Raw genomic sequence first — 13,248 nt, forward strand, 5'->3', positions numbered from 1 at the left:
GGTTCGTAGCGGGACGGGCTATATATGCGTGTGTGTCTGTGCATGTCTGTGTGTGTGCACGTCTATGTGTGTCTGTGTGTGTGCGCCTGTGGGTCACTTATCTCGATTGCGGGGAAAGTTCGAACAAATAGTTGGGATTCCGCTCATATATGCTCTCCTCAATTACTTTTTTTTTTCATGCTGGAATGTGGATGCGTGTGTGTAGCGTTGTGGAAGGCTCGACATTACGGCGTGGAATGTTTGCTGGATCAGAAATTGCTCGTTGTTTAGAACGAATGAAGGTTGCCGTTCAAAATAATTATGGTTACTGACGGGTTAAGAATTGCGGGGTGCGTCGAGTTCTGAGCAGTTTGCCACCGCTCCTTAGCCAATGAGGTTTTGGAGTCTGCCGATAGGAATGCCGAACGTCGAATCACGAAGCAAAAACACGGAAACATAAAACAATCACGTTCTGCGATGCGTTTTTTTTGTTTTTTTTTTTTAGTGATCTTTGATTTCAAGAGGAAACATTCCCGCCCCGAAATGTGAACGAAGGTTGCGGAGGAACTGCCTCCGCGCGCTCTATCTGTGTCGGATCTTTCGGCGCGTCCGCGCTCTCCGTAAACGACTCGAGTGTGACAAGTTGTATTTGTCTGTTTGGGGTGAACAGACCGATCTCACTAAGCGTTCGGCGCATGCGTGACGCCGCCATAACTTTAGTTCACAGGAAGCAGACGGCTGTGCATGCAAGGGCTCGAGCCGTTTCGTGTTGAGTTCCCGCGATGCATTGCGGCAGCGGTGGCGTAGGCAAACTGCGCGGTGAGATGGGTCTATAATACACTAGGTCAAAAATGATTCCCGTGTCGGCGTTGTTTGCCCGTGCCGTCTCCTAGACGGGGGAAATGGGCTGTAAGGTGAATGATAGAAATAAGGTCGAGCACGTGGACGAGTACTAGATGATGGCGGTGCACGCGCAACGCGTGAGTTCTTCTTTGCCGTAAAAAAAAAAATGCTCTTGCGTGTCTCCTTGTCGAGTGAACGTAAAGCCTGGGAGTATTCAGTGCGGACACAGTTGTGTACACGACTTCTGAGCACGTGCTTACGGCGAGAGTTCGTTCGCAACGTGCATTGCGCACCATCAAGATTGCCGGTCTTCGCGGCCTGTTAATGTGAGCTCGTTCTGAGCGTGCCCTCTAAGCATCTCCCTCTAATATGGCGTCCGGTGAATAACTACACAAGACAGTTTTCATACAGATTCGAACGCGATTCGCCGCGAGATCTGTGCTTCGAATGCCGCTTGGGCAATGAGTTCGAGGAGAAAACGTGGCAGGCGGCATTCGAACCACGGACCTTGCGGTGACTCGGGATTGCAGACTAGCTTTTGTATGACGTACGAGCAGTGTGACCCCCGACTTAACACTCGTAGTTTGGCCTCTGTTGCGGGCCTTGGATTATCCGAATAAACAATACAAGACGAAAGCACATTACATAACGCGGAGTTTCTGTGAGTATGACTGCCTCTTATAGCTTAAGAAACGAGCATTTTATATCGCTTCGCAACCAAAGACATTGCGGTATTAACCGATACGAAAGCCGCAGAGCCAATCACGAAGTAAGAAGCCTGATCATGATAGGTGGCCTATCATGATCGTGCGTTTTCAAGTTGTCACTGACTAATTGTATATCCGTCGTGCCAGTTTTCCGGTGAGAATTATGATAAGATTCCCTATCCAAACAAAATTGCGCAGGACACACACAGACAAAAAAAGAAAAAAAGAAACTCGATTGATTTATGTGATGAGCGCATAATTCATTGTTTTCGTGGATGTAAGATACCTGGCAAGTTTTCTGGTTTTATCAGAAGACGCGCGTTGGTGTGTCTCTATATCTTGCTGACTTAAAGAGGCGGATCTAGGTCATGAAGGTTGTCCCGCTCTGAAGGTTGTATTGTTTAATAAACTCAATAAATTCTGATCCTCAGGTATTTCAGTGTGTTTATCGACCCTACAGGGAGTTCCAAACCGTAATAGAGTCGTAAAAAAAAAAGGAAAAAAAAAAAAAAAAAACACGAAGAAAGCTGTCTGATAAAGCCGATTAACGCAGTGCAAGGAAAATTTTCAAAAAAGGTGTCTTTATGAAATTCATTTACCATACTCAAGCTTCGCGAGTATGGGTTTCTGGAGAAAAGAATGCAAGGAAAGAAAATCTTACTTGAATTTCTATGCGGGAGAGGGAAAACAGACGCAAACCGTCCGGTTAACATTGGGGACTTTTAACAAACCGTTATCGCGTTCTGCGACCGCAATATCGGAGCCTTTGAAGCGTGATTTTAAGCGGTTACGGTACCACACTGGCGTGCGCTTAAAAGCATGCTTCAAAGGCTCCGGTAGTGCGGCACCTCGAACACGGTAACGCTTCGCTAAAAGTCCCTATTACAACTCGTGGTACCGCACGCGCTCGGATCTGCTTGATGCGCTTGAGAGCAATCACCTCTGAGAAGCTTTTTTATATATATATATATTTTTTCGTACCGCATGGTGTTATACACGAATAGCAACGTCAACACGACGGTTTCAGCTCCTGTTTTTCTCCGGCGCATATGAAAGAAGAGGATTTTCTTCTCTTACAATTTATTCCCCGTAACCGGCACACTCATGCAACTTGAGCATGTCAAGCGCACCATCTCAATACACCTTTGTGAAAAGTTTTAATGCGCCGCGTTTATTGGCTTATTTACGCGGATTTTTACCATTTCTTTACGACCGAATGGAACTCCCTGTATAAAAAAGAAAGGACCTTGCGTGCCTCCATGACCCACATAGGATCGTAAATATCCGCCCTTTTTCTTCCGTGGCATCGACGCTGCCAGAGCACGTTTTGTGCCAATCATCGTCGATCTGAGACGCGAAGATGAAGATCTCTTCGTGGACATGTATTCAGCACGTGTAATCTCTTCGTGCGCAGCTTTGCAGTCCGTCGCGAAAGAAAAGATTGCGTATTGCAATTCATATATCGATAACGGATGCGCTCGCCTGGTGGTATAAATAAAAGGGAACATTCGGCATGACGGAGCTCCCTTGTCTATCCCAATGAGTAGCGACAGAAACGCAAGACGGTCGCTAACTATCTTGACTCTGATTGCTTAGTAGCATGTCTTTAGACGTTCTAATAGACCCAGGCCGAAATTTCGCTGCCCCCGGGGCGATAATCGGGTGATCGCGGGACTGGTCAAAGACCCGCGTCTTCTTCTCAGCTGTCAATACCTATAGTCTTCGTCAAAGCTTTTATTCGAGGCTATAGCGTACGCGGCAGGGAGACTTGCTCAGCTGTTAGCGCTTATATTGTCCACGGTGGTGCATAATCGCTCGTGCTACACTGGTTAGTTTGCAAGAGGCGGAAAAGCACGAGATTCGTGTTGTATTCAGTCAGAGGCTCTTCATCGTTGTAAAACAATACATAGATATAAAAAATGCAGCGACGTCGAGTCTATTTGTGTTTAGAACCAGGGCAGACTTGCTAGAATCCGCCTCTTAGCTTAGACAGCCTGGTAGGAAGCCTGCCGAACCTTGGGAACGCGAGGGCTTGAAACTCGACTTCACGTATCACTACGCTTTTGGGTGCACATAGCTTTGTCTGCGCTTTCTTTCGCATAGTCATAGCTGACACGCTGACTATTGGAAGTCGGCCCCTTGTATTGCTTGTGTCATCCGCACAGGAAAAAATGGTCGTGGTATGTCAAAGGGTAGTCAGAAATGCAAAAAAAACAAAAAAAAAAAAAAAAAAACAGCATTACGAATACTTGAATGGATAAAACAAATCTTGAACAAAAAACGACGGTGCAGGCAAGCTGGTGCAGGCAAACGTCGCGAATCTACCCGAGACTGGGGTTTTCTAAAACACGACACGAACACAGAAAGGTCTCAAACACAGCTCAAGTTTAGTGGACAGAAACGTTTTCTCTGTTTGTGATCTCCTTTTAGAAATCCACGGACTCGGGTAAATTCACCGTGTAAAACATGTTTTGAGCAGTTATACATAAAAAGTAATATCGCAACCGTTTTTTTTTTTCTAGCTCTTAAAATATAAAACCAAAAAGTTTCAAGGGTTCGACAAACTCGCTATACTCCTACCGGAACCGCGTGGTCAACGCCGGCAAAAGTTGTGTATGTGTGTGTGTGCGTCTGCCGTCGTTTGTGCTTTCTGACCGCCTCGACCCGACGTAGCCTGCAATCAGAGGCGGGTTTGTCGTGAATCGTTGAAGGGTATACCGCTGTCGGCGCGGTTCCGCTTTTTGTGGGCCGCGTGATTTGCTTGAAGTTCCCTTTTTTTTTCTCGGAGTGACCGTGGGTCGCGCAGCGATTGGTCACGGTCATTGCCACCGTGCGCTTACATTTTGCTCCTTCTCCGATCGCTTGCCGCTCGCCACTGGTCACTTCGTCTTCCAGAGCGGCGGGTGGTCGAACTCCATTGCTCTTCGCGAACCGCGTGTATACGGAACGCAAGTTCGTCTGCTTATCTTGACGTCAGAACGGCGCCGAGCTGTAATTTCCTGTGATTGGCTCCGATTGAAAGATAGTGGGTAGACTTCAAAGCGAGCTGCCTCGAGGTCTACTCACTATCCCTCCATCAGAGCCAATCAGAACTTGGCGTCGTTTTGACGTCAAAAGAAGCAGACGAACTTGCGCTCCGAGTAGGCGTTCTCCGTTTCATTTGAAGTCTGTCCGCAGGCGTATCCGAGGGAGCCAATCAGGCCCCTTCAAAAGTGCACCGTCACGACACTCGTGGCCATTTTGCGTTCGCCATCACTATATAGCTAAGCCAATCACGCGAGAGAAAAAAAGAGGATAGCGCAGGGATTGAATCGATCGCAATGCGTGATTGGTTGGTATCACGCCTAGCGATGATTGGTTGATATCGGATGGTATGGCGATCTACCGCAGACGGACTTGGAGAGCGAAACAGAGTAAAGCGCGCGATGTTTCATCATGGTCAGTGGGGTTACGGAGCGATTCCCTTTCTAGGCCTAAAGATATTTTCGGTCTCGCGTGATTGGCCGAGCTCCTCCGCAGATTGCAGTGATTGGTTTTCCTAAGCGCTTTGCGGGAAAGTAGACGTTGCAGGTTTCTTTAGTTTATATGTGAGAAGTGATGTTACGAGCTGATTTCGTTTTCCTTTTTTACGACGTTTCAGTAACGACTTAAATAATGCTTCTTCGAAGGGTTTTTTTTTTACTAAATTTTATTTAACATTTGCCGCTATTTAACTTGTTCGATTAGAGGTGTAAGTCCTGCGACTTTTACTTCCCCAGTTTCGGGCGTGTGGGGGTGGTCGAATTTTAACTGTGGAAAATTTAGATTCTTTTATCACTTAATTTTCTCGCCTTCGCCGACGTCAAAACTGAAGGGTAAATTGAAACTTGTCGTCATTGAAAATGAGTTCACTGCGTTCGTTTGCTTTGTCGAACGTTGTGAATGTGTGTGTCTTATGGCTTTTTTTTTTTTTTGCAATTTCATGTCAAACTATGCTCGTTCACTCCCTAACATCGGGCCGATCTGTCAAGCCCGTCTTATTCAGTCTGAAATTTGGCTGCATAGGAGTGGGTATAAAAACAAACACACACAAAAAAAAAAAGAAGAAAAAAATTGGCGAATATGGCAGGTCGCGTTTTGTTTTCCGACGGCCCGCGGTCGTCCAGTTGGAGACGAAAACACCGGAAGAGTCGGCAAGTCGACTGGTGCGCGAAATGTAGAGCACCTACCGTGACATCCATGAGGGGAATCGATTCCGTGTAATCCAGGGACTTGTTGCGAGCTATAGGGAAGAACACGCACACGCACGAGGACAACCCCCTCCCCAGCCCTCCTCCCAGCAGCGGATGAGGCTAGCGGTGCCACCTACCTAAGGATCATCGTGGGCGACTTTGATCTCGTCGTCGCACCGCGCACAGTTCCCTCCGCTCGTCGAGTCGACTCGAAGAATCACGCAGGGGGCGACAGCTTCCGAGTCGACTTATAGGGTCCTCCGACGGCGACGAGGACAGCGACGACGGTGGCACACAACGCACGCGCACTCCACACAACACCGGCGGGTGGTTGAAAACCCGACGATCCGATGCGACCAGGGAGGAGCAGTCACGAGTCGATTCGACGGCGCTGAATGACGATTCAGCCGACCCCGGCAGCGTCGACTCACAAGACGCAGTGTCCGTCGACCGACTCTCGAGAGAAAACGGTCTAGATTCAGCGGACCTGTTTTTATATAGAGGCGAGGAGGTTGTGCGGGAGAGGGTAGCCCAGACGAGGAAGGAACGGCTGAAGAAAGAGGGTATTGAGAAGGGAGGGCTGTGTCTTGCCTGGCTGCTGCGCCGATGGGTGTTCGGGACGTTTCGCCTAACGGGACTCCGAGGGAGGGTTGGTTCTGGCGGGAGCTCTGTCGGTCGGCTCGCCCCGCGCTCCGCTCGCTGGTGGCGTGTGGCCCAGTTCCGCCGACGCTGAGTGTGCCGTCGCTCGCGCTCGTCTCCGTGCTCCCGGTGAGGCTCGGTCCGCCTTCGCCGGAACGTCTCGCGGTTGTTCGGAGACTCTTCGGTCGTTAAAGAGTCGCGGTGTCCCTCCCCGGGGACGGACGATTCGTGGCATCGGGGCTTGCGTTAGTGTCGGCGGCGAGTGTTTGTAGGCCTGCGTGCTGTTTTGGCGACTATGTGTGGCGGCGTTGTTGGATGCCGGCACGTTTCGACGGTATAGCTGCAGTTGTTGGGGGCTGGGTATCACTGACGAACATCGTGGTCCCACTTCCGACGGTCGTCTCCCTGCCACTTCGAAGTGGCCTTTGAGGCTATATCGTCGACGACGGAATGAGAACGACAGGGCGTCTCTTTCCGGTGCCCGGCCGCCAGTGCGCGCTCGTTACCTTTTTGTCGTATACTTGGACTGCGCAAGCGCGATTGGTGCTCGTGAGCGTTGTCGAAGGCATGCGCAGCGCAAGCTCGCCTGCTTCTTGCGCAGGGGTTGCGATGACGTCAGGACGGCGAGCTCTGATTTTAAAGACTCAGTGGGTAGACGCAAAGCTTGCCGCCTTTGTTTCTACTCGCTCTTTGAACGCGTTCGAAGACGGAACGCTGGACGCCGGCGATTGGCAATCGAACACGTTCCAGGTGTGAGTAGGGACAAAGGCCGCTAGCTTTGCGTCTACCCACTAAGTCTTCCAATCAGACCTCGGTGTCCTGACGCCCCCCGCGCGCTCTCGTCTCTTTCTCTATTCTAGTTTCTTGTCGCGTAGAAATCCTAGCCACATTTTAAACGACTTTTCCCACTTCCTATCCAGTCACGTCGTAGCGACAATTGTTTTCAGTACATTTTCTATAGACTTTGTTTCAAGCGATGTCTAAAGAAGGCAAACGATAGAAATGCTTTAGAATTTCTATCACGACGTCTCAATAGACCTTCTGTCATCAATTGTTTTAAGAATCTCTATAGACTATAATATATAGAATAATAAGATGCAGTGCGGAGGAGCGACATCTCACCCAGTTGGAGTTTCTTGCGAATATCTGCTTTTCCGACCGTGTCAAATAATTATCGCCTCTTGCAATGTTTTAAGGTTAGGTTCACCAACCCTTAGACACCGCATTTTGTGCGAATTAGTGGCGAAAGGAAATGCAACATACTTGTAATCCTTGTAACATCTGGTGTGGCCTTCATTCAAATGATTATACCTGTCGGCTGTAGGGTATATATAGCGGTGGAGCAGCCAACTTTTCCGAATAACGAGTGTTTTTTTTAGGTATATTTTCCCCTCTCAGAAGGTCACGTGTACAAGATGCCGAGTGAAAATGCGATGTGTGTTTTGTAAAGTTTGTAAATAAGATTCACTTTGTGTTCGTCTGTGTCTGTACGATGGAATGAACGTCTTAATGAATGCATCTTTCTGCCTATAACTATACCATGTAACGACGATTAAAGCAAAAAAACTGTGTTCTGAATCCTCTATGGGGAGTGAATTTGCGATGTGTGCATATATGTACGTGGCAAATGGCGTATTTATATTTCTCTGGATGTATAATGGTAAACCTAAAATAACTGTTCACAAGTTTTTGTTGTTGCTTTTTTGGCGGAAAACCGGCCAGTTGCCATAGAAAGAGATAGAAAAGTTGGTAAATTTTTTATTTATTTTTTTTCACACAATCGCTGTTCAATTTCGTACACTAAGTCCTATAAAAAGCAATCAGAAAAAAAAAAACCAAAAAGCTATAGACCGTAAAAAAAAAAAAAAAAAAAAAAACTGGACACATATTTAAAAAAATATATATATGTGTGTAGCTTTTATGCGGCGTGCAAGTTGACCCGCTCTTGCGCACCTCGTGCGTTTGTTTACCCCCTAAATGCGCCCACGTGCGTTTTTTTTACCCCCGCCCTTGACCAATGGGAGCGCGGGCCCGGCTGACTCGTGATCGCACGTTATCTACACGTTCTCGATGTTACATTGGGGTGCCCCTCTGTGCGTTTCGAAGCGCCAAAGACGGATTTTAGGACACTTGCTCGCCGTATTAGCGGCGAGATGTTTTGGTGGCGCACCCCTATGGTTCCCTGAGGTGACGTCATTACCTTGCAATCAACAAGTTCGAAGTTGTTTGTAATTAGCATGGTGGAAAGCTTGAAATTATTGTACTCTCAAAGCTACACTGCCAACACCGTCAAAATTAAAGCTGTTCTATTCCTCTTATCTCCGTCGATAAGAAATCCTTTGCTGACGTCATAGTCAGCATTCGGCCAATCGTGGCAGGCCGACCACAGCGACGCTTTCGATCGCTCACGTCGCCGATACACTATATACTGTATAGAAAGTCTGTAGAAAATGGATAGATATTTTTGTGGGGGACTGAAGGACCCCCGGCCCTCGTAATCCTGCCAGTGACTGCAGTGAAGTGATGAGCATCCGCGCCTAAAGGCTGGATCGCACAGCACCATTTTCTTACGTTACGTTTAAGACACCGGAACATCAGTGGTATGACACCTTATACCGGGCGACGAGCTTCGTCAAAACGCATGTTACAAGCAAAAAAATAATAATTTGTTTTTTACATTTTTTTATTAGTAGTTTGCTGACGACTTATGACATTGCGGAGCACGTCTGATCACAGGATCGCTGTTAAATCGGGTTGCGTCTTGGAGAGTGTGCATGGTAACGGTCTTGCCAAGAAGTGCCTTGAGGCGAAGCTAACCAGCACCACGGCTGTGCAGAACCAAATCATATATCTTCCTTTTTTCTACTATGGGTCAGCTCTATACAAAGACCAATATTCAGGCGCCGTTCGCCGAGGCTCCGGTGCCGGCGATTTATTTTCATTATTTTCATTTTTTTTTTTTTTAATTTTTCTGCCCTAAAACTCGCAGAGCAGGTTTCATTGTCTGTGTACCCGGGATATAGCGGCATGCGATGTGATGGCCTTGGCTGCCTTTCTCGTCGGAGCAAGGTTGCCGCCCACTCCCAATTAGTGCCGCGCTCTGACACGTGCCAACTTTAGCCGAATGCAAGAAGAAGGAAACGAGTAAGAATTGTAATCGTCTTGCGGAGGCCCAACGTGTGAATGAGATCCTATATTGGTGTTGCGTTGGAGTCACATCTTCCTCATCCATGATTCGGAGGCCGGGGCATTAAGCTTTTATAATTTGGATTCTTCCTATCAGGCTTTGAAGTGGGGAGCGGTGGCCGAGTGCGTTAGCACGCCGTAGCTCGGAACTTGTGGAGCGAAAGCTCGCGCCGCAGAACCCAGGGACTCTCGGTTCAATCCCCACCCCTGCCCGTTTCGATGTTGATGAGCATCGTACCGGCGTGCGGTCGTGTATCACTACTGCGTGGTGCACGTTAAAGACCCCAGGCTAGCCGTTGTACTCCACTGGCAAAATTTCTCATCTACAGCTGGGAGACTCGTCGCCCGTTGAGGCAGTTCAAGTTCTAGGCTGTATGAACATAGACAGAACATTATTTTGTTTTAATTTCAACGCAATTGAGGCTTTGAAAGCGAGGAAACAAAAAGGCAGCGGTGCATTGCCCTGATCTATTCGTATAATTATTCATTGATAAATACCGCGAATTTTCGCGAGGTTCTATAAGGAGGTGGGGTACACAAACACAATTTTAATTTCATGAAAAACTATTAGGTGAGGCTTACCCCTGCATGTTCAACATTTTTCGGTCCCACCAATGGCGTTAAACCGTTGTGTTAGGAATCAAGGCTGATCCTTAAATGACTAGGTGGTATTTAAAATACTACTAGATATATCAATTCGCATTGAATTGGGTAGTCTAATCACTTGTCCGCAATCACCATTGATACACCACCTTTAAACACAATGTGTAAAGATAGCGCTTTTGAAATTGAAATAATTGATAGCTTTTATCTTTATCTGTGCGTGCGTCGAGTCTTAATCTCTAGTTACCTAGTTATAGATCCGTCCATCCTTTTGCTACGAACTTGTACTCGTATCCTTAATTCTCCCTAAAGTAGTGGAACATAACTCGCCGCCATCTTCAAGTAAGCTGCCTATACTATTGGCGTGCTTTAACAAAATAACTAATCATGTCCCTTAATCGACTTAGTAGCAAAATCTCTGACGTCGGTTTCAATGTAAGCCGGTATAAGTCCCCGATTTACCTTACGGGTTACGCAATTAAGTGGCGGTCTCGGGGGGTACGCCTAGCTGAAACACGATCACGACGCGAGGTGATCTTCTCATGTTTTCCCCCGCTCCAATGTCGACCAGCGTCCGGCGCAGACGACTTAATCCATGCTGAATTGCTCGTGGCCTCAGCGACTCTGCGACGGGAACGCCTTCGGGCGTCTCTTCGGTTTCCTTTTTTCTTACTTTCTGACATGAACTTTCGCGCTCCCGCGGAGAGGGAAACTTGAAATCCGTGAAGCACCCGCTGATGCGGTTAGCCGCGCTTGACTTTTCCTTAGCGACGCTCGCGCCATGCACCTTTATGTTTACGTGTATGTTCGTTTAGAGTGTTTGTTGTGTCCCGCTTGTTTCAATTTAGATGGGCCGTGCCTCCAGGGTGCGCCTGATTTGGTTTTTGCGGCTTACTCGGGTGTAGCGTAGCTTGGTCTAATAATTCGGCTCAATGCCGCGCAGCCGTGCTCTGCTGGTCTGTTTAGGTTGTCATGCCGCCGAATCGCTTAAGTGAAACGGCAGGTTTCGCATTAAAAAAAAAAAAAAGACAATAAGATTTAGAGAGCCTTGTGGTCATTACATTCCAGGGCACGCTTTCAAGGACACGTGTCTTTCTGATACCTTATACTACGAAAGGTGGGGATTGAGCTGACTGACATAGTTTTGATGGTGGGAACAAGAGGAAGGGGAGGGGCGGATATACTTTGTTGTGCTTAGTGTCCTGACACTCTCATTTGTGTCAAATATCTTTCGAATGTTGACTCCACTTGATTGAGCTGTTGTTTTGAGTTCTGAAAAAAGGATACACTTTGACTAGGCATTCTTAAAGATACACGGAACGGTACAGGGAATTTAAGCGCAACACCGGTGGGTTCGTTTGGATGGCGTAGCGTCGAGCCTTATAATTTATATCCCGAGTGGAATTCTTGGTGGAAAAACTGCACTCATCTAGGTTAAAAGGCGAGATTGCAGCCTTTCGTTTGTATCTGAAAAACAATAGAACAAGTCTGATGATTCTGGGCTCTTGTTTACAGTGTCGTACTCTGCTTATTATACTCCAACGAAGTGATGATGGTAGACCGTGTAGAAACAAAAATGAACAGTTAGCAGTGATTTGTAAGCTTACATGTCGCTCTCGAGCTCCAACATAACGCTGAAGTGTGCAAGCTATACGATGGTTAATCGCGCAGTTAATCGTTCATTCTCTTCTCATTAATGTACGATCAAGATAACAATTAGATGGAGTTTTTCTATGTTACGTGTGAACACCCTTCAGACGGCAAGTGCTCTGGGAATAATTGTGATCCATTTGTAACGAAATCACGATACAGTTACGAATGTGTTACCATTTGTGATCAGATCAATGATCACGAATTTGTAACCATTTGTTACCAAACCTATAGTTTGCGAATTTGTAATTTGCATCTAGAAAAAGATGTGACAGCCGCTAGTTTCAAATGCGATCTAGCAAAGCTCGCAACAACAAAGATGCATATACAAATAGATGTATGAAAGCTTTGAGAAAAATGACGGTGCGAGAAATATTGCGCCTCTGGTGATGATAGCCTCTTGCCGGGCAAATCAATTTAGGACGCGAATGTCTCGAAAGCGGCATTTGAAAAATCAGTTCTGCGAGAATATAACAGCTCCGAAGAAATTCTAGGCGGTAACACGTCAGACGGGACCGGTTCAGGCGGCTCGGAGAACAATTTATAAACAATAAGAAACTATTAAACAACGTTAAAAAATCCTCAGCTGATTAGTTTTTCTTTTTTTTTAAAGCACGCGAGTAATATAGTATGTAGCTTAAGAGAAGATGCGGGTCGAAAAACAATATTTAGCAAAAAAAAGTTTGATTTCTGGTTTTCTGGTGCTTACTATTTTCGAATCGTGATATACTAGGCTAGCTAAATAAAAAATTTTACGTTGAAGTAGATAGTATATTAAACCACCTTAAGTTTTTTTTAAATATTTATTTTAACATTTATTTATGTGTAAATGATTATCTAGGTATATTTATTTAGTTTCTTTTTCTCGTTTATAATTACTATCAAAATGCGCACTTGAAGAACTCCTGTCGACTCAGAACGGTGTAAATTTAAGCCATTTTTGTGTCTGCTGTTTTCCCAACTGCGAAGAGGGCCTTGCTGTCTTCTCTCCATCGCATTCTCTTGCAGCTTCTGTTTCTCACTAAAAATTATTTACAAAAAAATATGTTTTTCCCCGCTTCGAAAGAACGTCGCTATACTTCTTTAATAATATTCAAACGCGTTTGCGCTGCAGAACCCAGGGATCCTGGGTTCGAGCCCCACCCCTGCCCGTTTCGATCTGGATGAGCATCGTACCGGCGTGCGGTCGTGTGTCACTACTGCGTGATGCACGTTAAAGACCCCAGGCTAGCGGCTGTACCGCACTGGCTAAATTTCTCATCTACAGCTGGGAGACTCGTCGCCCCTGTGAGGCAGACCAAGTTCTAGGCTGTATAAACACTCACACAACCCAATTTCAAACGCGTTTTTTTTGGGGGGGCATATTTACAGTTTGCGCACAAAAAGTTGTGTTTTCAGTATTCTTCTATCACAACCAAATTCGGCATGCA

The 13,248-nt window shown here is 46.6% G+C and overlaps 1 protein-coding gene across 1 annotated transcript in view; it reads right to left on the reverse strand.

Annotated features, from left to right (window-relative positions):
- Positions 1-6,210, reverse strand: part of LOC8033462 (chorion peroxidase) — a 235,403-nt gene extending 229,193 nt beyond the window's left edge. The window contains exon 1 of the mRNA XM_029970103.4: positions 5,878-6,210. Coding sequence (XP_029825963.1) covers positions 5,878-5,888 — 11 coding nt within the window. The 5' untranslated portion in view covers positions 5,889-6,210. The remainder of the gene's footprint in view (positions 1-5,877) is intronic.
- Between the last annotated feature and the right edge of the window lie 7,038 nt (positions 6,211-13,248).

The sequence above is a fragment of the Ixodes scapularis genome, unplaced genomic scaffold (assembly GCF_016920785.2).
Source record: "Ixodes scapularis isolate PalLabHiFi unplaced genomic scaffold, ASM1692078v2 PGA_scaffold7__128_contigs__length_106722199, whole genome shotgun sequence".
NCBI classification, from domain to species: domain Eukaryota; kingdom Metazoa; phylum Arthropoda; class Arachnida; order Ixodida; family Ixodidae; genus Ixodes; species Ixodes scapularis.